Source organism: Helicoverpa armigera, chromosome 15, assembly GCF_030705265.1.
Source record: "Helicoverpa armigera isolate CAAS_96S chromosome 15, ASM3070526v1, whole genome shotgun sequence".
Lineage (NCBI taxonomy): Eukaryota > Metazoa > Arthropoda > Insecta > Lepidoptera > Noctuidae > Helicoverpa > Helicoverpa armigera.
Window position 1 is genome coordinate 3,326,892 of NC_087134.1, and position 24,260 is coordinate 3,351,151.

Below are 24,260 nucleotides of genomic sequence, written 5' to 3' on the forward strand. Positions count from 1 at the left end.
AACCCATGCGCCTTTTTCCATTTTTTTATTAAAATAAATAACAACAGAAACAACAAAAATTCTAACTTAATTAGATAAAAAATAAACTTAAAATGTACCTATTGTATTTTTCTGTAAATAAGAAGCCAACTTAAAAAAAAACCGGCCAAGTGCGAGTCGGACTCGTGCACGAAGGGTTCCGTAAATTACAGTTAAATCAACCTATCTCAAAAACTATAAGAGATACTTTGATCAAACCAAAAATCGTTGAAAGAGTTAATTAGCATGCATCACCTCTATTTTTTTTAGAATTTTATACCCCGTAGTTATAAAAATAGAGGGGGACATACTTTTTACGACTTTGAGAGCTGATATCTCAAAAACCGTTCACTTTAAGAAAAATGTTTTTTAGAAAACTTTATATCATTTTAAAAGACCTTTCCATTGATACCCCACACGGGTATGTACATCGAAAAAAAAAATTTCATCCCTCAGTTACATGTATGGGGGGCCCCACCCCCAATTCTTTTTTTTACTATTTAGTGTCATATTTTTGTAGCGGTTCATACAACACATATTCCCATCAAATTTCATCACTGTAGTACTTATAGTTTCCGAGTAAATCGGCTGTGACAGACGGACAGACGGACAGACGGACAGACGGACATGACGAAACTATAAGGGTTCCGTTTTTGCCATTTTGGCTACGGAACCCTAACAACCGCACCATTAGGTTAAAAATATAAAGCTCAAACTTATTTGTCCAAGTCCGTTGGTATGGGCAAAGTGTAAGGGACTATAGTGCCTGTCTCACAGTCGAAATCTCTGTAGTCCAACAGATTGTTCATCTCAACGTGCTCCGACCAGTAATCTATGAGCTTGGGGTTCAGAATGCCTTTCCAGTGCTGAAAGTACACAAAACAACATTCTGTAACATAGCATTTTCACTCTTATTGCTACTGTTCCTATGTTCAATAGGAGTATACATCATCATCCTCCTCCGAGCCTTTTTCCCAACTATGTTGGGGTCGGCTTCCAGTCAGTCACTTCACAAGGAGTACGTAGGTATGCATATGCCAACGGGACTTTTCAGGTGAAAACTTACAGAATTTTCCAATATTGGGTATTTACACCCTAATCCCCATTTCCAATATCTAGCAATGGAAGAATCGGAGAAAAAAGAGGTACCTAATTCAATGATGCTTGTATCTGTGAATGAGTACGGCGGTAACGGTGTACCCAATTAAATGATTGACATGATGAAGTCAGATTCTGGTCCGCGGTCTGCCTTTGCAAGTCATAAATTGTTTCAACCTAATTTGCCCAAAATTACCGTGACACGAACAATCGAGTCGGTAATAAACCTGGTTTAATTTGTGAATCACGCTTGTCGGTAAAAATTGCGTAGGGTGCTCTAAATATGAATGTTGAATAGTTAGATTTTCTCAGGCAGGTCTCAAGGTTTCAAAACAATGAATAATATATCAATTGTTAGTGGTAATTAAAAAAAATGTGCTACACGAGATATACCTACTGAGATATTTTTAAACAAAATTAGACATATTGAATGGTCTCTTTGATAGAATTCCCAAAGAGGATTCCACACGATTCAATAAAATTTAATTAATCAAAGGACCTAGCTCAATTCCAATATATGACGTTTAAACTTACATTGCGTGTATGCTGAACCCAGTAAATGAGAACGAGATGAGAATATAGCTTGGCAAGTTCCTTAGCTTTGCTCAGGTAATTGTATGCCCGATGCTTTCTGCCGCTTATGTAGTTGTAGTATGCGAACATTAGGCAATACCTGCAAATCGAAACAGGATTAGTAGAAACTTCAATCTCAAGTATAACTAAGGGGTCAACTAGACTAGACGATCAATTAAATTGCGCAATATAAATGTGTAGTAAAAATTTAAGTTAAAAATCATTGCGTAATTTTAAATATTAACGTTATTTTTTTAATCAAAGTTCATTCCGTAATATTGTGCAATTTAATAAGTAGGATACATTTGAGTTCAACAGTTCTGGGGATGTCCCGCTGAGTACCTACAAATTCCTGGATGAGTGATGACCTCTGAAAGGTCAGTCGCTGACATTCTAGGATACTTGATGCTTGATGTACCATTTTTTGTCGCAATTTTGGAAAGACTGCGAAAATCTGTAGGTATTTTTCGAGTGCGGTACTGTTTTGGCTCGATTATTACTAGGTACCTACATATAATTGTCTAAACGACCAAGTACAAATGTTGCAACCCCACCTTGTACGATAAATAGGAGTTTTGACACACACTTTCTCCATATCTTGAAACAATGACTTAATGTATTTTTCTAAAACCATAATCTTCTTTATATTTCTGTTGTCCATCTGTCGAAAAATTTAAGAATGTATAAAAGAGTAAAATACAATCTGTTTCGACCTTTCTATAAATAAGGCGGAAATAATAAAAACCGTGTAAATTGTGTTCCTTCCTGATCGTTAATGATTTTTATTTAATTAAGCATCGAAAGTCAAGGCGATCTTTGCACGAGTGCATGGAAGCCGTGCCGTGTTCTGGATATACTCATGAAGTCATAGGATGATACGTGGTGACGGAAATACTGATAGAAAAAAACTGAATCCAATGAATCAGGCATGTGAATTTCTGCATGCTGTTCATTGTCTGTCCTCCTATATATTAATGCTTTTGTCATGATTACTTACCTCCCTAACCAGAGTAATGAGAAGGCCTTCTACCAGTCTCATGGAAATCATCATATTGAACTCATGCTTGCCTAACTTCATCGATAGCAGTTGTTTGATCTTCTCCTCCCATAGAATGGATCGCTCCCATGCACCTACTCTTATTGTTCTAAAATTGCATCAGCAGTTTATTATTTATATGGTACAAATAGCACAATTTCATGAAGGAGAGTTTTGATGGGTGCCTAACCTGATACTCGTTTACAAGACTACTTATTTAAAAAAAAGTAAATATTCGATGTTATTTGTACAAAGAGGATTATAGACCCATGATCAGGATCACATATGTTTTGTCGTATTAATAACTTACACCAGCCACATGCAAACGAAGAAATTCCAAGCTGCTTCAGGCGTTTTGGACCTCAATAGAGCATCACCTTTCTTCATGTAGAACTTCTCACAAGTATTGTACGACTCCACACAGTAACCCGTATCTAGAAGGATCACTATTGCATAGTAATAATACCAAGTTTCGGCTGAAAATAGAAGTAGCATTATGATTTCGGTAATTTTCGGTAGTTCTCCGGGAGCACGAAGCTTGATAAGTTATAGCCTTATATGCGAGCCTTATAAATTAAATTAGTAAATAATGAACATATGATGTTATTTCCGTGTCAATGGAGAAAAATCTGCTGATTCTGGTTGTCATAAGTAATTTCAAAGGAGATGACTATAGATGTATTAAGGTTTCAAATCAAAGGCTTTTAGAGCTGAGATTAGCATTGTTTATGTAAAAACGGGCATTCAGTGAGAGAAAGGCTGGAAGAGAAAACCATAATTATGTTTATGTGATACTACGAGCTCATAATGGATTTTGAACCACTTTATACTTACAACACAAGTCATAATGATCTGTCAAGTAGAAGAACTCCCGCATTATGGTGACCATGTCGTGTATCTTCAAGTCACTCAGCAGTAGCTTCAGCATACAAAGCACGAGGGTCTCTCGCGTGTTCATCTCAGTCCGGCTGGTTAGCATGTGCATCACTGACAGCCCAAACTCGAGACTTTCTATCTTTTTGCCGTTGTCCACGCTAGAACAGGAAAACAGCCCTCAAGATTCTATTGGTTAGAAGTACCTTTGCAGATAAGGTACTTATTAATTATTTTATACCTACTTATACGCTACCATCTCATCTAGGTATATAACGGCATAAATTGTGGACACCTTACAGATAGCGCAAGTCTGACCTCAGCACACCTTGATACCTTAGTAACCTACCTAGTACCTGAATAAATACCTAAGTTATGAAGTTTACTAACTAGAAGAGAAATATGCTGGTGTACAGATAGCAGACTGCTGGCACTTCGGTGACATCCAACTGTCCGCGTTTGCGACGACACACCTCCATTGCTCTCTTCTCCAGTTTTTGGCACATCGAAAACTGCGCGGAGACAAAAAACAAATAACATTTCCAAGTATGTTAAGTTATTTACAGACTAGCTATTAAATCATCTACAGACTCAGAATAGCAACATGGAAGATCTATGTTTAAAATGCAATTTACAGCTAATATTTACTTGTTGTTTTTGCCCATAATCTGCAATCATGCTTGCGTAGGCGACACACAGGAGCCGAAAATTAGAGTTGGTTCGCAGTGCGAAGTGCAAACACCATTTGGCTGCTAGAGTTGCATTCGCTGGTTCTTTTGATTCCTAGAAAGTAGCAATATTTAACTCAATATAAAAGCGCTTCTAAAACAACAATGTTTTGGGCAATTTATTGCTGCTAACAGTCGTTTCACCTTAACATTATTCCAATAAACGATCAAAATTTTTCCGACTTGCATGTCAGGGTCGCGTTCGTTAAACCTCTTAGAATCGTAAAATCTTTCAAATCGATGTTGCTATGCATTGATTTTCTGTCAACAGTCTCGATGAAAATTCATTTGGCGACCTCCATTTGATTTGGTATTGAACAAAACTACCTAAATGGTAAATGCTCGTCATTTTGCCACGGGTTCACGTTTAGAATTTTTTCTATTAATTTATCTTACCGTGAACAGCCTGTACAATCTGAAAAGAGTTACAGCGATGTCTTCATAGAAGTGACCAATGATACCACTGTCTCGTTCAATGTAGAGGTTTGGAGCCACATAAAGAGCCATTACTTGATGGAATGATGCTTTCATGTTACACATTTTTACCATGTGCCTGAAAATAATGATTGAAGTAACATTACTTGAGTACAATACTACTCTTAAGACATAGAAAGTAAAAAAATATTGTGTCGTACTCTTCTATATATAACGCGAAAATATGAGGTAGCTACTACATAAGGAGGAAATATTTTATAATTTGGTTGTATCGTTTGGGGACTCATCGTAAAATAATATTGACCACTATCTAATCAATCTAGTCTGTTTATATTTTTTATCTTAAAGTTCGTAACTCACTTAGAAGTAGGGAAAGGATGGCGATACAGTTTCATAGCATGTAGGAGCTGGTTTCTGGCTTCGTCATAGTCTCCGGACTCCAGCATACAGATCCCTCGCAAGGAGCATACGCTTGCCATGTAAAATTCTCGTACCCACTTCTTATTCAGGCTCTTGGGGAAGAAGTTCTCGTTCTAGAAATTGAATCAAATATTGATGAGAAAGGCTCCGAGCAGTAATATCAGTTGTTAAGTATCTTACAGTTATAGTAAAAGCACGTCATGGACATTTTTTAAACGCTGACCGTTTCTCTAACGTAAGCCCTGTAAAAGTGACAGAGAAAGGACCTACATTATATATTTTCCAAATCTCTGTTTCAAAGGACGTTTTGAAAAGTGATGTTAATGCTCTCACCTGAACGAAAGTCTCAACTTCAAACAACAAGCGCACAGCCTGTGGTATATTTGTGTTTATGGTGATACACAAATCTGTGTACTCCATATACGCTTCGAACAGTTTCTGGTATTCCCCTGAAATATCAATGTTTAACTGTAGTCTAAAAAAACGGGTACAAATGTTTTGATTTTCACACACGGTCGGTTACTATTTAGCCCCATGGTAAGCTATTAATTAACTTGTGTTACACACCTCTACAACTATATACATACAGCTGCACATATACATGTTCATGAATACATATTACAACACCCAGACCACAGCCAACAAGCATACTCATCACACAAACGTTGACTATACCGTAGAATCACACCTGTGACCTCAGGTTCAGTAGTGTCAGGGTTCCTGATTTTTAGCATTTTTAGAATTAAGAATAAGAAAAATTCTTTGTTTTGCTTACCAGCTCCACGACAATGGTCAATAACCTGACTGTAGACACACAACAGGATGGACAGGCATTCACAATTCTCCAGCTCCAACGAGGAGAAAGACCGAACGCGCTTGTGCTTCGTATAAATCTGCTTTGACGGTTGCATTGACTGGTTTTCTGAAGAAGATCCACCAAAATAATTACCACATAAACTTTAAAGATATGATGAATTAGAGACAGTGTGAATAAAATAAATGTGATACCAATAATACGACTCATCAAGTTGCCTTCAGTTTCCAATAATTCATAGCTGGTTAAGTCTGTGGGAGTGGTGATCTGAAAACATACAAGCAAGTTAATTCCTCTACCAATTAACCATACTGTAAATAATCGTTACAATAGTTCAGGAATCGACTCTGTTGAGTTAGGGTTTCTTTTTCATTGGAATGTTGAATTATGTAGTTCTTTTTAGTATTCTGCCCTTAGTTAGTTGGATAGTTCTGTCTTGGTGATTAGGTAAATTAGAGACGTACCGCATAGTCCGTATTACGCTCGTGTGCATAGTACAAGTTAGCATTGTCTTCTCCAGCCAGTCTGGCTTCAGCACTCAGAGCACTTATCTGAAGTCGCGTTCGCTTTAGATCCTCTGTCTCTTCGATGAGACCCTGAATAGTATAGACTTCAAGATTAATGAAAATAAAGAAAAAGCATTGTAAATAACCAGCGGTAGACAGTTTGGAACAGTGAAGCGCGGCAAAAATTATTTTAATTTTACCCCCAACGCGATGGTTGTTGTAAGAAACGAGGGAGTCAGGATAGTTAAACGTTCAAAAGGAATTTCCTTTGCTATTTGTGGTAGCTGGAAGTAGATAGATCTCTCAATTCTCTCATTCATGTATATTTGGTTCATGGAGGTAGCTAATTCGTTTTATCTCTTTTATTTAGTTAGCTTATTGTTACCCACATCATCACAGCGCAGTCCTAGAAGCTTCGAGAAGCACCCAGCGCCGCAGCTGCTGCATCGCCTCGTATAGCGCTCCAGGTATAGCAAGGCTCGGGTGTGCATTTCATGCTGTTGGCAAAATGTTGTTCAATTTGTATTATTCATCATAAAGTTTTTTCTTTATGATCAAAGATAGTATAGTCAAGTTCTCATTCAGTACCTAATTCCCTGAACTTACCTACTCGCGTGTTTTGCAATGTTCGCCCAAAAAAAAATTGTAGGCAATTGAGTTTTACCTTCTGACTCTCAGTCAACATCTCGTAAGTGGTCGTTCTGAAGAGGGAGTGACGAAACTTCATGTACCCGCAGAACGCGTACATTGGTAGATCCCGGCAATTTGCTACAAGCAGACATTTTTGAACCTTCAAAACTTTTACAGAACCACAAATCTGCTTTGACCTCTTAAAATCTGTGACTTTTTCCTATGTTTATTATTTTAATTAGGACATACTACGCATAAAATTATGTGTCGTGTTTTCTTATAACATTTTCCATCCCTTATGCATCGCTAGGTAAACCAAACAATATAAAGAGAAGTCTGCGTGTACTCGTATCGTATTAGAGCCAACAAACTATTACGTTTAGCATACATTTATCATTTCTAACTCCAGTTAATCTTACCAGCTAAACTCAAGAGATATTGGGAAACTCACGAGGCTGTCTAGTGCCCAAACACGCGCAATACGGAGGCTTGGGATTCGGTAGTGCAGGCGCCGGGTGAACCAGCACCAGCGATGTGTCATTAGTGAAGTCTCCACCTTCGCACTCCAGTACTCGGATCACGAACAGTTTTGCTACAGCTGTGAAAAGTACAGACAGGGGTAAGTCTATGTATAGTAAAGTTAGCTCTAAGAACTACTTGTCGGGTTTGCGGGATTCCTCAAAAAAGTTATCGGAACTGAGATAGTTAGTAAATGCCTAAAACCTCTTGTTTAACCCTGACGAGGGGATCATGATTTTGAGAGATTAATAGCAGAAAAAGTAAGTAAGCCGGTACCTACTCAGCAAAAAGTTGGGGTTGATCACGATTTGAAGGCATATTTGCAAAAATTAAGGCTCTATGCTTTAAATGATCGAGATCTATCCTTTAAATGATGATAACTTATAATACCTTGAGCAACTTTCCTAGGACAGTCGCTTTGCAATAAATTCAGCAACATTCGTCTTGAGAACACATCGCCGAGTACTGAACCACATTTCAGTAGCATCTTCTCAAACGGCGTCAATGAGTCGTATGTTTTCAGGATAATTGCTACAAAATAAAGGATATAGCGGACAATTGTAGAGATTTATTTTACATTCTTCAGGCCTCCTTAAGGATTTGAGTGTACCTACTTGACATACTACCGCGCTTCGAAAAGCGTGTTAAAAGATCCTTCCTACCTAATAATCTTTTGAGGTTAAAAACCCACCTATTTAGCGACAGAAAAGTAACAGTGTCCCTAAGTTCCATAAAGGTGCTTACCATCCATAGCCATATCGACTTTCATATCTTCGAATGTGTAGGAGTCTGCCAACACGGCCACTTGAATCATTTCACCGTCTCCATCGGCGAGATGATTTTCCTGCCTGCTAGTGCTTATCATGCTGTAGATACTCTGAAATAGCCAAATAAGATATAGCAAAACAGCGAGCACACATTATTTTCGATCACATAGTGGTAGCTTTAAAGTCTGAAATAGCGTGGTTATTAACGCTCATTCCTTCCCTGCTCTGCAGTGGTACAATAAAAACGTTGATGATGATGGAAGATATAGGTTCTGAATTTATTTCGTCATCCAATAAGTTTCATAAATTATAAGGGACGTATTTTGGACCTACTAATATCCAATAGCGAGTGTGCGACTTATGCACCTTCATGTAATTTGTTACCTCCCGATAAAAATCATCCACCCTTTTGCGCCGATATAAGATATAAAACGACGATACAGACAATCAATCCTGTAAAAATTGTAAAGTACAACTACTACAAAGCTAATTACGAACTCATAAACAAAGATTTGGCAGATATAGATTGGACTAATCGTTTGCAGGGGTTGTCATCAGAGGACAGTCTAAATACTTTTTACGATGTTATTTTCAATGTTATAAGAACTTATACTCCCCTTTCTAACACACGTTCATCTAAATTCCCTGTGTGGTTCTCTAAATCACTAATTCGCATTTTCAAAAACAAGAACAGAGCCTGGGTGAAATGGAAAACGTATAATAACATTTCGGATTATGAACAATTTTCGCTTCTACGGAATAGATTTCGGGTCTTATGCAAATCAAACTACGCTGACTATCTGAATTCTGTTGAGGACAATGTTAAAAAGAATGTAAAATATCTATGGAGCTATGTCAATAATCGTAAGGGTAATGTCGGCATTCCTTCCACCATGTCTTTTAAAAACCGGACATCCAGTGATCCGGATGAGATATGCAATATGTTCATGGACTACTTTCAATCGGTTTATGAACCCTCAAATCTAAATTTGAACGAATGGCTGCCCCCTGAGGAGAGTAGTGACAAATGTACTCTTATTACTAGCATTACGTTTGGCGAACATCAGGTCTTGAAGTCATTACAAGCTTTAGATACTACCAAAGGTCCTGGACCTGATCAACTGCCCCCTTATTTCCTTAAAAAGACTGCTAAGAGTATATACAAGCCCCTTCAAATTATATTTAATAAGTTTATATCAGAGGGCACCTTCCCTGAACAATTTAAAAAGGCTAATATAACTCCTGTATATAAATCAGGGTCTAAACAAGAGGTCGAAAATTATCGCCCCATATCTATTTTGTCTGCTTTGTCGAAGCTTTTTGAAAGGCTTGTTTATCAGGAAATTCACAAGATAATTTACAGAATTATAATAGAACAACAACACGGATTTGTCAAAAGTAAATCTACAACTACTAATCTATTAATATTTACCGATTTTCTTCTTAACAATATGGATCAACAAGTACAAGTAGACGCAGTGTACACAGACTTTCAAAAAGCGTTCGACAAAGTAGACCATAATTTGCTTCTTACCAAAATTGCATTTAACGGCATACGAGGAGATTTGCTTCGCTGGTTTGCATCATATGTTAGTAATTGATCACAAAGGGTTGTTATCAAAGGATTTCACTCGGCGACTACTGTCGTAACATCTGGCGTACCGCAGGGCTCAATTTTAGGGCCTCTTTTATTCATTTTGTTCATAAATGATATTGGAAATTGTTTTAGATACTCAAAATTTTTGCTTTATGCTGACGACCTAAAAATCTTTAAAGCTATAAGAAAACCTGCAGATTGTTGTCAGTTACAAGAAGATTTAAATCGTTTCTCTGAATACTGCATTCAAAACAAACTTTACCTTAGCATTTCTAAATGCTTAACGATATCATTCACAAAAAATAAAAACGTTATAAACCATAATTATAATCTTAACAATGTAACTCTGTTAAAAGCCCCATTCGTGCGAGACCTAGGGGTACTGCTAGATAACAAACTTCACCTTGATCAACATATTGATAACATCACTAAAAAGGCTTATCGTATGTATGGGTTCATTATGAGATCAGCTACTGAATTCAAACACGCAAGCACTTATTCTCATCTCTACAAAGCATTAGTTAGATCTCAACTCGAATATGCTGTGGTAGTATGGAACCCTTTTTATAATAAGTATGTTGAGATGCTTGAAAGAGTGCAGCGCAAATTCCTCAGATCGATGCACTATAGGTGCTCCCGCAATTTCCCAACCTATAAAAACCTACTTAACACATACAATCTGATGAGCCTGAAGTCTAGGCGTTTATATCTAGAGATTATGTTTCTTTTTGACGTATGCCATAACAGGTATAACTGTTCTGAGATCACTAATAAAATATGCTACTATGTCCCAAGAACTGTTATTAGACGAGAGGTGCGCGCACGTCCTCTTTTTGCTGTGTCTCATTGCCGCACCAATGCTGGTTTTCGGGAGCCTCTACGTCGCTTGTGCAAAAACTATAATGTTTTTTGTTCAGAAACTGCAGAATTAGATTTATTCTCAGTGTCAGCAAATAGATTTCGTTCTGCATTGTTAAAGAAACTTAAGGATTCCGATGTATAGTTATTTAAATAGTCTTGTAATCTTACTCGCATAGATTGTTCATTAAAGTAAAGGAGATCATTCATTTCGTACCCAAAACTGAAAGTGCCGGCCAGAGAAAAAAAATAGTAGATTCTTGTAGAGAATAATGCCTTGAAGATTTTTTACTATTACAAGAATCGTCTACAATTAACCCCCAGGCTGCTATTGGACTTTGAAAATACAAAAAAATCCCACAATGTCTGAACAATCACATTACAAGGCGCTGCCTTCAAGCAATTCCTGCCCATCCTGAGAGGCCCAAACGGTTTCTTTTTTTTTTTCTTTGATGGGAAATCATCAAATGACCCCTGCCGCTGTAGGTTAGCAGCGTGAAGGACTGTCAGACTCTTACTGACTAAAACCCATCATGTTCCTTCTTAAGCCCTTTATATACCAGGGCGACGGTAACTCTTTCGAACAATCCCGCAGCCCCGGCAGGCCTTGGCTCTGGAGGGCCCTGCTGGGGTTTTGCTGACGCCAGAGCAAAAATATCGCAGATTCTTAACGAGAATAATATCCTGAAGATTTTTTACTTTTATAAGGAACGTCTTCGTTTAACCCTTAGACTGCTATTTGAGTTTAAAGTGTGCGTACAAAATCTATACTGGAATGTTACGAGAAATAAAGTCTATAGTATTTTTTTTATTATTAGATAACTGAATGTCTACGATTACCCCCTCCCTATGCTACACCGAGGAGACTTACTGATTGCAACCGATCATGTTCCTTCTGACCATGAACCAGGGCTGCGGTAACTCTTTCGGACAATCCCGCAGCTCCGGCAGGGTTTGCTGCAGGGCCCAAGGTGGTTGTCTCCAAGTAGACAGAGGGACGATGAGCCACCCGAAACTATAGGGCCAGGTGGGAATGGGATGCTAGCGTCTCCTTTTGCGGATCGTTTATGCTAGAGGCGGTAGAACACCTGAGAGCTCGCGCCTCTCATCCCAGCCGCTGCGGTGACAGTGAAAGATACCACGGACGTCGGATTTCGAACGACTCCTGGCCCCCGTAGGCGTGGGTCTGTGGGCGGTGAGTTTTGGGTGGCTCTCTCATCGTCCCTCCGCCTCTTTGGAGACGAAAGGCCCGTGTCGGCGGCGAGCGTTGTTCAATGCCTTCCTCAGAGAGTCAGCAAAAACACCAGTGGGGCCCACCATGGCCAAAACCTGCCGGTGAGTGGGATTGTCCGAAAGAGTTACCGCTGGTTTGGGTATACGGGTTTAAATCAGTAAGAGCCTCAACGGTGTAACAGGGGGGGTAATCGTAGATGTTCGGTCAGTTAAAAAAATACTGTAGACGTTATTTCCCGTAACATTCACTTCGGTTTGATTACTGGAATTACTTCGATTTCGGTTTTTTATTCACGGTACGCACATTTTAAACTCAAATAGCAGTCTAAGGGTTAAACGAAGACATTCCTTATAAAAGTAAAAAATCTTCAGGATATTATTCTCGTTCAGAATCTACGATATTTTTACTCTGGCGTCAGCAAAACCCCAGCAAGGCCCTCCAGGGCCAAGGCCTGCCGGGGCTGCGGGATTGTTCGAAAGATTTACATACCATGGCCCTGGTACATAAAGGGCTTAAGAAGGAACATGATGGGTTTTAGTCAGTAAGAGTCTCCCATTCACGCTGCTAACCTATAGCGGGAGGGTTCATTTGATGATTTCCCATTAAAGAAAAAAAAAATGTTTTGGGCCTCTCAGGTTTTGCAGGAGTTGCTTGAAAGCAGCGCCTGCCTCCTGGAGGAGGCCTGTGAACATCATGTGAGGCATGTGATGTTCAAACATTGTGGGATTTTTTTGTACTTTCAAAGTCCAGTAGCAGCCTGGGGGTTAATTGTAGGCGATTCTTGTAATAGTAAAAAATCTTCAGGGCATTATTCTCTACGAGAATCTACTATTTTTTTTCTCTGGCCGGCACTTTCATTTTTGGGTACAAAATGTTCGAGACTTGAATGATCTCCTTTATATGAATTGTATATGCTGTGGATAACGGTGTGAGTTTCACATTTATATAATATCTTGTTTATATTATTTGCGCAGAAATAATGTGTTACTGTTTGTTTGTCCCAAATAAATAAATAAATAAAACCAGTAAGGTCTCGACCATCATCAATGGAAGATCATATGCCTAATTAATTTAGGTGGCCCTGTTACGTAACATAAGTATACAAGGATTCCGACTTCGGCATTGATAGCTCTTTTGATCAAATTATCATTTTCTTATGCACCTGAAAACTATGTTTCCGTGGCATTTCTTCGTCTTCAAATTCGATGGCTTTATGCAACAACGAAATGGCGGGCATCACGGTCCCTGGTTTCTTCTGTGCCTCGTGGCGTGACAAGGTGACAATAGTCAAAGCACCCCTCTGCACTAAGGCTATCAAGAAGTTCTGGATCCAACCTGGCAACCCACCGCTGGCGCTCTCGATCACCCTGAAAATTATATTCTATGTAGGTAATAAAACAAATGTCTTCTGTTGCTTATAAGTAACTAAGTGGTGCTGTTCCTAGATATAGAGACATAATAGCAAAGTCAATCATCCTTAACTACTAATCTTTTCCTAATACTATTATTTAAAAACATTACAAAATCGAAACCTGTAATAGACTGTTTGTATAGGATAGATAGGCCATTTTTTATCCAATTGCAGAATGAGGTCGCAGGCTGTTTAGTACTTTCAAACTTAATATCCTATGTTGTCAATTTTGAGATTTATAAAATAAGAACAAATGCTTACTTCTCCAAATCTGCTGGTATGGCCTGCACGTCTAGCAGTTGACAGGCCAGCGCCGCGTGGTATGTACGGTCGATGCTAGCGAGTTTAACCTTTTGTATCATGTTGTTAGCTAGGCAATTCTTGGCATTAGCTGAAATAAGTATAGGGAACTAGATCAAAATATTGGCAAATGAAAGTACGAATGTCAGGCCACTGCTTAATTTCATCCCTATCTGATAGGGATGAAATTAAGCAGTGGCCGGTGGTATAGGGCCTATCTCTGTTATACTGCTTTCAAATCTGAGGACCTAAGCATCAGTGACCTTTCGTAGGTCGAATATGTTATGTAGAACCATAATGTCATTGTATCAAAGTATTGTGTTACGCTTTTACGATAAAATGCGGCAGCCAACTCCTCATATTTGAAAGTATTTTGAGCTTTGTTCAAGAAATGTTATAAAAATGAAGTTTTACCAGACATATTTCTCGGATCTGTGATGGACAAGATGAATAATATGAACTTGGTGTCCATTAGGACTAGAAGGAGACGCCACGACTCTTCGTCCATGAATTGACATTCTTCTATCGCAACAATCGATAAGTTCATTAAAACCTAGAAAAGAAGGTTACTGTTACTTACCTCCCCACTCAGAGACATTTAATGATTACTTAAGCCATTCCTTAGTGAAGGATTTGTATGACATTCCGTCACTAAAGAGTGATCATTAAATGTCTCTGAGTGGGAAGGATAGATCGGTAATGCTAAGGCCGCACTCATCGCGATAACATTCGGGCGATAAACTTCGTCTTCGGGCTACGGCGAATCTTGGTGGCCACATATAAATAGACGAAGTTTATCGCTCAAATGTTATCGCGATGTACAAACGCAAAAACAACATGGACGCCGCGGTTGCTCTGTATTTTATGGCAGCAAATAATTATTTTTTACATCTATATCAAATAAAAAACAAATCTAAAGCAAGAAAAAGAAGAAAGTGGGTGATAAATATTCACAAATCAAGAACTCCGTGAGTAAAAAGTGTTAGTCAATGCATACGTAATTGCATAGAAAGAAACCATAACATTTTTTTTTAATTTGTTCACAGAGACTTCATACGCAAATTTTTTTCTGATCTTACTGCTGAGCCAGCCCAATTTTTCAACTTCCTACGCATGTCTACAACCGATTTCGAAATATTGCTACAGAAAGTCATAGCATAGCAGTCATAGCAGAGATCTTTTCTTTTATGGCCAGTTTCTAATGGGTTCCACAATATCGGCTCAGTCTCATAATTCGCAATGAATTCTAAAATTTTTTCGTTGCTCCAATCCATGTTCGTTCAGCACTGTAGTGAAAACTATAGAGAAAATACTAGCGTTGAAAACACGTCCGCTTGGCCGATGCGTACGGGCCGACTGAAGTGTGGCCGCGCACCGCGAAGTTCATCGCAATAAAACCCTTTGATCTGCGAGAGTTTACCGACAGCGAAGCGATAACCCCGAAGCTTCGCCCGAAGTGCCGAAGGGTTCGCGAATACTTGGCTACACATATCGCGATAACGTGAATATTTGGGTTATCGCGATGAGTGCGGCCGTAGCATAAGATAGAGTACATGAGTTAGCAAAACTACAAGTACTTATTTAAGGCTTTTCCTGCCTGTATCACCAATTTCTAATTAAACCTCAACTCTTTGAGGCAATGTGCTCATTACCTTTCTACACAAATCCTGCACGACGCTCTTGACAGTGAATTCACATAATATATCACCGTCGTATACGAAATCTTCTGGCAAATGGAATTGGCAGTCAAATATGACGTTGATGGCATATATCTGAAGCGGCGATAGTTTATCCACAAATATACTAGAAGAAGTAGGGATGTTATCAAGTTAGAAAAATCCGCATGCCTTAAGGTCTAAAAAAGCCAATACTTAAAACTTGTCAAAAACCTAGGTAAGTACCTCTGCCTTATTTTGTTCTCCTTATTATCTCTCATGGTCCGTAAACTGCCTCTTCTGAAATATTTGCCCATAATCATCCGGAATAGACGAAATGGTACCTGTACAAAATTTGACAACCATAGACTTGTTATGGGTTCGAAAATCGTGCATGTGGTATTTTAGGTAGATGAAGTAATTTTATAAAAATTTTAAGAACACTCATACAATGTATCAAATTATCAGTAAATTCGTACATACCTTGTCGTTTTCCGTAAGCAGTATTTTCTCTTTACGTATGAAGTCCGGTGTGACGTACAGACATTCATCCACTAAACGAGTTTTGCCTACGAGCGATGGACCCTGAATATCATTCAATTGAACATTATTAAATATTTAATAATCAATTAGAAAATATGTGGGCTAAGTAAGACCGGGATTGTTGGTACACTTTGGGGAACCTTCGATGACCAGCCGACATCAATAGACTGATATTAATGATTAATTAACACATAAATTATGAAGTATAGCAATAAGTGAGCTCGCAGGTAGAAAATCTGACGAAGGTACAGTTCTTCATGGTAAGAATAAAGATACTAACAGTAAAAGCTATTCCGTAAATATGGTCACGGTAGCGAGTGAAGGATTTATTCTGTTGTTCCAGCGCATTCTGAAGGAAAGTCTTGTATTTGCGCATTTCATCGTTGCGGCCCAGGATCGGGTGTCGGCTGCCTGGCGGGTGTTCCGGCCACCTACGCGTAAGTGTATGAGAATTGAGGCAGAATCTATTGGTAAGGAAGTTTTAGCGTGAATAAATCCAAAGAAAAACGTTTATTTTAAATCAAGAATCATTGGGGCAGTGAGGAAGTGACCTCCCAGCCAAGACTTTGTTTGCTCGACGTTGGTGTGTGTGTAAGTACATAATAGTTGATACTACATTATTCTCTAGTACCAGCATAGTCAGTTCTCTTACAGACCTTTATAGCTTAACATTATTCTGAGATGGGTACTAACCCAGCACGATTGAATTCATACACGGGTCCCGGTTTAGCTATACCCTTCAAAGGTCTATGTTCCAGCTGCTTGAAGTATTCTTGATCAATTTTGCTTCTAAGAAATGTCTCCTTATCGCAAGTAACTTTATCCTGATAGGCCATCATCAATCTTGCCGCCTTTAAAAAGGATAAAAATTTATTTAAAACTGCTGCTCTGATATCCAAAAATTCTAAGCATATTTTTGTCGATGCCCTTAATGTACACAAGGATATTTGGTGTAGCACTTTGAAATATTATAGCAAACAAATACATATAATAAAAGGGTCTGTCCTTGTTGCCGTTTTGCTGAAGAATGCAGTTTAGCTGTGATTAGTTCAGGTGGTCTATGCCTCATCATCGGTTTGTCATAGTAAAAGTTAATCACCTTATTGACTGCTGGTCCGATGACAGTGTATTCTCTTCGCAAAATGTGACCAACCACACCGCAATATGTTGTCCCTGTACACGATAAATATTTTACAAGTTTCTGCGTAATACCTCACCTGAAGCATTTTATTAAATGTGTTTCTGTAATTTAGTATTTCATTGAGCAGCACCTCCTAGTTTCGCAGATCAACCATGAGACAGTTACCAGTAGGTAAATCATCATCCCCCGAGCCTTTTCCCAACTATCGGTCGGCCTCCAGTCTCACTTGGGGTCGTCTTCCAACCAAATCGGATGCGGCTGAGTACCAGTGTTCTACGAGGAGCGAATGCCTTATCCGACCTCCTCGGGCCACCCAGTACCGGTTTTTAAGACAGTCACCAGTAAATGACTTTAGCATATTGCGACTGCCTAACCCTGACCAGGCTTTTATAGCTTACCAGAAGTAACTCCAATTGAAGTGCTTATAATCTTCTCATCAACCATTTTCTCTTTAATCTCGTAGGCACAGAGCAGCGCGTGCTGAGCTTCATCCTCGTGGCTCAGACCTCTTAGCCCAAAGACGATCAGCACCATCATGTCTTTGTCGAACATGGATACCTTGTTCACGAGCCCACCCAGTTCTGATGTCACTCTACAAAATCGTTGAAGGAAATGAGGAAGTTACTGAACTTTCATAGTATTTGGAGCTCAAGCTGATCTCAAATTCTACATACAAGAAACAATATTTCTTGAGGGCAGTAAATAAATATAATAAGGTGATTTCAAAGAAACAACCTAAGCACCTACTCTTTGCTAAAGCTCCTGACAAACAAACATCTACCTCCATCTACCTTACTTTTGCGTTCGTTCGTTTCGATCGTTCCACTGATTTCTCATTTTTTCAAAAATAATTCTAGTGTCTTTGGCGAGGGAGTGGGGGTGAATGATTAAGAAAGCCTTACTTCACCACCATTTAGGATATGTAGATGAAAAGTCTTTACTACCTTGAACTAATAAGCAAAGCATTACAGGAACTACTAAACTATTCGGTCTACCTTGATACATCCTTATAAACTGTATCGACAAGGTCAATCAGTGACTCCGGAGTGACAGTCTTAGTAATAATATTGAGGAACACGACGACCACGCGACGGACTTCTGTCAGGAAGTCCATAGGCTCATCATTGTCAACTGCGCGAAGAACAGGGGTGGCCATGAAACGTCGCAGCCCTGGGGACCACGAGTTTCTCACTGCTTCGATCACGGCTGGCCGAACTGAAAATAATCGATATGGAGGAAGTCTAGAAATCCGGTCAGTATTTTATTTATGTATATGCCGTAGCCGAGCCGCAGCTGATTCAATTCTTGCTGATTCAAAACCACTTACGTGAAAATTCCTTAAAGATAATACCCGCTGAAGGGTCTCCTGTCGTCCCTGAGAATCTGGTCTCGGCCTGCTGATGGCTTGATGGGAATCCTACTGTATCCGAATCTGAAATGTAGTAGGTAGATAGGTATCCACGTAATACATTACCACACCTGGTCCAATTGATATAATATATGTAAGGTCCCTACTACATTATCATAAAGTTGAAGAGTTTTTAGCAAATATGTAGTAAGAGATTAGCTTGAACATGCTCAGGAACTACGGTACCCACAGATCCGATTTGAAAAATTATTTTAAGTAATTATTTGGGTGCTCATTTTTCGAGAAAGGCTTCTGATTCAGGTGGAGTAAGTTCTCTCTGGACGCGGGTGAAACCGCTAGTGGAAGCCAGGCAGGCCCGCCGTAAGCGGGCGTGCAGCGCGTGCACAGCACGCGGGCGGCACGTCCTAGGGGGCGGCAAATCTAGCGAGTTATCACGTAATATTTAAAAAATACAATATCTTTTTACTAATGATTTGATTTCAATATTTCCGAACACAGCAATAGCGCTAAGAATATTACTTACACTGCCGGTTTCGGTTAGGTAGGTACATCTGTTGAAAGGACATTTTCAAAATTAAAGATTCTTAAAAACGATTTAAGATCAACCGTGGCGTAGCGTGGAGCTAATGCTATTTAGGGGGCGGCAAAATTAAACCAATAAAATTTCAGAAAAAGCCGCCCTAGCTTTGGTCGTCTCCTATTAATTTTGACTGTATCACCCTTTGCATCCCCTAAAAAATTCGCGCTCGCTGCGCTCGCGGCTCCATGTCAGATATCGCATTTTATCTTTGTTTAATTGTTGAGGCATTCAATTCCGGAAAAACATTTTTCGCGCACGTCCGTTATGGCTTTTTATGATATGTTTACTTCATGAAAACTAAGGAAAAAATCGCGCTCGCTTCGCTCGCGGCTTTTGCACTTCACTTCTGTGCATATCTTACTTTTTGACTTTGCTTTGTTAATTTACAGTAGTTTTTATTTGTTTTGTGTCCTTAGACTAAAAAATTTTCGCGCTCGCTCCGCTCACGCTTCCTTACATATGAAATGAATTTTATAATAATAAGTTGACTTTTCAACGGGAAACCCACCAAATAACATATTTTACAGACTTTAAACATTGTAATAGATATTTAAGTGCGTTAGTTTAAGTTAATCACAATCTTTCAATACATAGGGGCCACATGGGTAATGATTGCACTGCATTGATGCCCTAAGCAATTGCTTGCTAATAATTTTTTGACAAAACGTATGTAGTCGTAGGGCGGCATAATCAGTTTTGCACGCGGGCGAACAAACAGCTAGCGGCGGGCCTGAAGCCAGGCAACTAGGTATGTAAATCATTTGCACAAAGTAGGTAGATATTGGATAAATTGTGCACTCACAACTTCTTTCTCCCAAATGTTCTTGGAGTTTTTCGACTCTTTTCCATGACGCTCCCACTCCTAGGACCTAAAGTACGAAGAAATGGAATCGGTTACCTACAGTCACTATACAAAAGGGAAGTTTATATTTTAAACACGCTAATAAGCTTCACTTGTAACTATGTAGGTACCTATGTAAGGAAATCTTTAAATCTTAATTTGACCCACTTCCTGATCTTCGATTGGGATGTAATTTTTTTCTTATTTACCATACCTACCCTACTCAGATCTCACATCCACGTCTATATATGTAACCCTACTTACATAATTGTTACCCATAGCAAATCAAACCTTAGTATGCCTTCCATCACCGCAAGGCTGCGTCCAATACTCAGCTTCATTGACATACATCCAGGCGCTGGCTGCAGTCAGCACATCGCCAGACTTGGACATATACTGCGCCATCTTCACGTCCCACACGGGTTGGCCGATGATCACGAAGCTGGATGAACTGGACTGGAGGAGATGCTCGTCCCCGATTATGGAGAAGTGGGAAAGACCGGCTGATATTGCCACTTTTACTGTTTTTGGGGAGATGAGAGTTCATTTTTGTGGTAGGTTTTTTGTGCTGATAGTTCTTTGGGCGTATAGATTTTATTATACTGATAGCGGTCACTACCTAGGAACCTTCTGGCCACAATTATTAGGTCTTACATTTTTTAGTAGATGTCACAAGCTATTGCTTAGGAACACATCTATTCCTTGATTAAACGGAGCTATAAGTACATACAAAGCATATTTTTAACGAAATATATAATGCCCCTTAATTTCAGCCTAGTCTTCTTATATAGGTATGTAGAAGTATGAATGGCGACCAGAGAACTCAGAATTTAGTTAGCGCCATTATACCTATCTAATGCTTAGTTAAGTTAAAACTAACCCTTCAGGATAACACCAACGTCAGTAGCAAAATGTCCATAATTCTTCTGAATAATGAGGCCGCAGTCAATTGCACTATGCACCACATCTTGCATAGACAACTTTGCTGTTTTCTTCCACATGGACAAGAAAGCGTCTCCAGAGAACTTGAGCACGTCTCCGTGGTGAGTCAGTATCTCTTGGACCATTGCCCCGATGTAGGAGTTCAAGACTTTAGTCAACCTCGACGGTCCGCCGCGACCAGACGTAGTGTATTTTTCGCAAAGGTCCGTGAAACCTTGTAAGTTAATAGTTTTGTAGTAAATTGTTGCTATTTTATAGTATTTGAGCATACATTATCTACTTACTTATTCTACCTACATATGAAGGTACATAAAGTTGCCTAGTCGGATAACATGCTACCTATAAACGTCTGTTATTCTGTATAAAACGCCTGAAGGATTCTCAGAGCAATACTTAACCAGCGAAAGTTATCAGTACTAACACTTAGGTACACTTGATTCGAAGATAGGTTAATCTAGACAGTTTGCTTTTGGTAGCTCCTACTTCAAACAATTGATATAGGTAGGTACCCACCAGAAATATCACAAAACATGAGTGCAGTGTCGTAGCTCCTTACAGAATAATCACAATGCTTGTAAATGATCTCGTCTGGCACCATGGACGCTATGATGCCCATTCGAGCCGCCTCTGACATCGAATTCATATTGCTTTTGCTATCCAGGCTAAAAAAGATAGATATGGTTTAGTGCACCAAGAAGATGCCTCCTATAGCATAATTTTAGTCGGTCTACCTTTCGGTCGGGACTATCTTTACTGTAACAGTCCTATCGGCCATTCCCAATATTCTATCTGTTTTCATTACTAGAGATAAGAATTTGAAATTAGGTACCTACATGTTTTGTATGGGAGTACCTACTACCGCCAATGAGAACATACCCATCCCATAGGTATTCTATCTCTACTCTACTATCAAACTGGGCATTGAACCCAGTACTTTATTTGAGTATGTTAAATAAAGTCCAATTTTTATGTAGGGTTTAGTATTTTTTTTCGGGAATCGAACCCGTAACAGGAGTTTGAACTTCGCCAATTGGTTGTAGGAACTGTACAGAATTGACCATTTGTCTTTTTTATCTATTTTTATATTCTTCATATACTTACCTACTAATACATTCTAATTAATAAATAAAAAATCCTAAGGGCTCCAAAACTACTGAACCGATTTGAAAACAATTTCTCTGTTAGAAAGCTAGATTGTCCCCGAGTAACATAGGCTGCATTTTGTCCGGGGAAGCAACTAGTACATCATAAAAGTTCAGGCTCAACAAGTATCGGAAGTAACAGTGGCAAAAATGTATCTACAGAGGTCAGACAGGAGCCCCACACTGTGGAAAAAACTCAACAGCAGGTGAGACCACTCTGTTTCCATACATAGCTTGCTTCTGGATACTTTGCTTCCTTCGACGCGCTCTCGGAGTCTCTATTTGAGTTGGTATCATGTTCATAGCGGAGTACCGGTGATGTACCCGCTTCATAGCCATCAGGTACTCATCGTAATTCGTCTCGCTCTTCCTATCTTGAAGAGCTTTACGAGCAGTCAACAATGACTTCGAGTAACTGCCTAGAGAAACACAAATTTTGTAGGGTAAGTTCTTTGTGGCCCCTACAAGATAACAATATTTTATGTTCAAGAATACGTACTTTCAGAACATACTGATACCTTTTTCTGGTCTGTCATGTTGCAATTTTGTTATAACACGAGCTACATGCAAACAGCAGCAGTTGAAAAACCTCAAAGAAAACTACCTAGATGTCAATGACTTGATAACTTGTCATTATTTCTGATTTCTCGTCACCAAAGACCACACCCAAATTGACATACTTCTCTATGCTCTTGTTTATCAGCTCTATAAAAATTGAGGGTATTATTAGTGTGAGTTACCCACACTATGCCGAGAATTTCACAAAAAAAACAATCTAGCCCAGGAATCGAACCCGATATCTCGTTCAGTGGAGTTGTGATAAATAGCAAATAGTCAAGAGACGGTAAACCAGTCTTTATTGCCTAGAAGCATGTAATGTAGTTAATGTGTGTAGGTTCAAGTATCCAGGTACTTTCTTCTTGATCACTAGGTATTGTCATCGATCGACCTCCCCAAATAATATCTACTCCTTATTCAGGTATTAGCATTTCCAGCTCTCGGCAGCTCGTCCATCAGAGAGGAGCATTGTAACTAAATTCTAAACTTGCATGTTTTTTACATCTAGGCAATCTCTCTTTCGATAGATATCTATTACTGGCCAGCGCTAAAATTTATCGATTTGATCTAGTGAGATCACTATCTGTGCGCAAAACTTGTATGTTTGTTATACCTTTCTCATACACCTTCCAAGAAAGAATGTCAGGGTGTGTACTATATTTAAAGGGCGAACTATTCGAGACAAGTAACAACAACATGTATCAAAAAATACTTTTATTGATAAAAAGCACAGCTACAAGAAAACACAAGTAAATAACCGTTATGACCTCATTACTGTCTTGTTGGCGAACTTTTATCTTCGGGTCGTCGACCTTCGGACCTATAAATAAAGAATCAAAGCGGTACACACGTACAAACGCTTAGTTAGTAAACACACACTGTAAATGCAGGTTTAGTGCAACTACAGGTATATTTTACAAGACTAAATAAAACAACGAGCTGGAAGAGCATTCGCGTAAAGCCACTCGTCTCAAGTCCGAATAGGGAATTAAGATTGCATCTTCAGTTGGATTCTACTAATCCAGGAACATAATATTACTTTCTTATTAGGATTTATAAAATATAAAAGAACGTGTTTTATGAAACTGACAAATTAAATATTTAACCTTCTAATAATTACTTATTTTGGACCTAAATTGCTTACCCAAACTTCCACAATACTTACGAAACTGATCCCGTGGAGAATCTGCTAATTCCAGGCTTCCCCAATTCTTTAGGCTGTAGTTCACCGGCAACATAACCGTCAGTTTTGTTAAAGCAACTGTTATGTATGAATTTTCATATACAATTTTTAAAGAAGAAGCAGAAGAAGAATAAATTGAAAAAGAAACGGACGTTTATGTTGTCGGTGAGCACGGGCCTAAGTCAGTTGTCTCGGGGATATTCGACTCTGTTATCTAGTAAGGTGCCTTATGAATTGTATTAAGTTATGATATTTGGGTTTCCAGAGCCAGAAGTGGATGGAATGAAACAAGCTGCGTGTCAGCATAGAATTATAAAAAGTGAGTGGCACTCACGCATGAATGGTTGCTTCCGCAGTAAATCGATATCGAGCAAAACTAATGATGCAATAAACGCATTGCATGGGAGCCCCATAAACTATTTATTTTATTTTAGCTTTCAGTATTTTAAATTTATGGTAGGGCTCACAAAAAGAAAATGGCTTGTTAAT

The 24,260-nt window shown here is 38.9% G+C and overlaps 1 protein-coding gene across 1 annotated transcript; it reads right to left on the reverse strand.

Annotated features, from left to right (window-relative positions):
- Window positions 1–39: 39 nt before the first annotated feature.
- Window positions 40–22,645, reverse strand: LOC110371303 (adenylate cyclase type 10). The gene is made up of 37 exons (XM_064038252.1): window positions 22,530–22,645; window positions 22,260–22,449; window positions 21,402–21,550; window positions 20,827–21,102; window positions 20,238–20,467; window positions 19,908–19,974; window positions 18,480–18,588; window positions 18,152–18,397; window positions 17,555–17,748; window positions 17,115–17,188; window positions 16,709–16,866; window positions 16,296–16,446; window positions 15,956–16,057; window positions 15,719–15,816; window positions 15,470–15,620; window positions 14,232–14,370; window positions 13,779–13,908; window positions 13,269–13,473; window positions 8,395–8,527; window positions 8,041–8,181; window positions 7,583–7,729; window positions 7,166–7,269; window positions 6,891–6,998; window positions 6,460–6,591; window positions 6,190–6,262; window positions 5,957–6,103; window positions 5,515–5,630; window positions 5,122–5,294; window positions 4,723–4,879; window positions 4,247–4,381; window positions 3,989–4,110; window positions 3,560–3,759; window positions 3,036–3,201; window positions 2,687–2,834; window positions 2,244–2,350; window positions 1,651–1,789; window positions 40–884 (listed from the first exon to the last, which is right to left on the reverse strand). The coding sequence occupies exons 1-37, from the start codon at window positions 22,564–22,566 to the stop codon at window positions 735–737; spliced, it is 5,304 nt and encodes a 1,767-aa protein (XP_063894322.1). The 5' UTR covers window positions 22,567–22,645; the 3' UTR covers window positions 40–734.
- Between the last annotated feature and the right edge of the window lie 1,615 nt (window positions 22,646–24,260).

Excerpts from the sequence above, each read along its gene's own strand:
- LOC110371303 (XM_064038252.1), bottom strand. The coding sequence starts at position 22,566 with ATGACAGACCAGAAAAAGGTATCAGTATGTTCTGAAA. Across the intron at positions 16,447-16,708 it reads TATGAATTCAATCGTGCTGG|GTGGCCGGAACACCCGCCAG; the intron begins GTTAGTACCCAT and ends ACTTACGCGTAG. Across the intron at positions 4,382-4,722 it reads GATTGTACAGGCTGTTCACG|GAATCAAAAGAACCAGCGAA; the intron begins GTAAGATAAATT and ends GCTACTTTCTAG.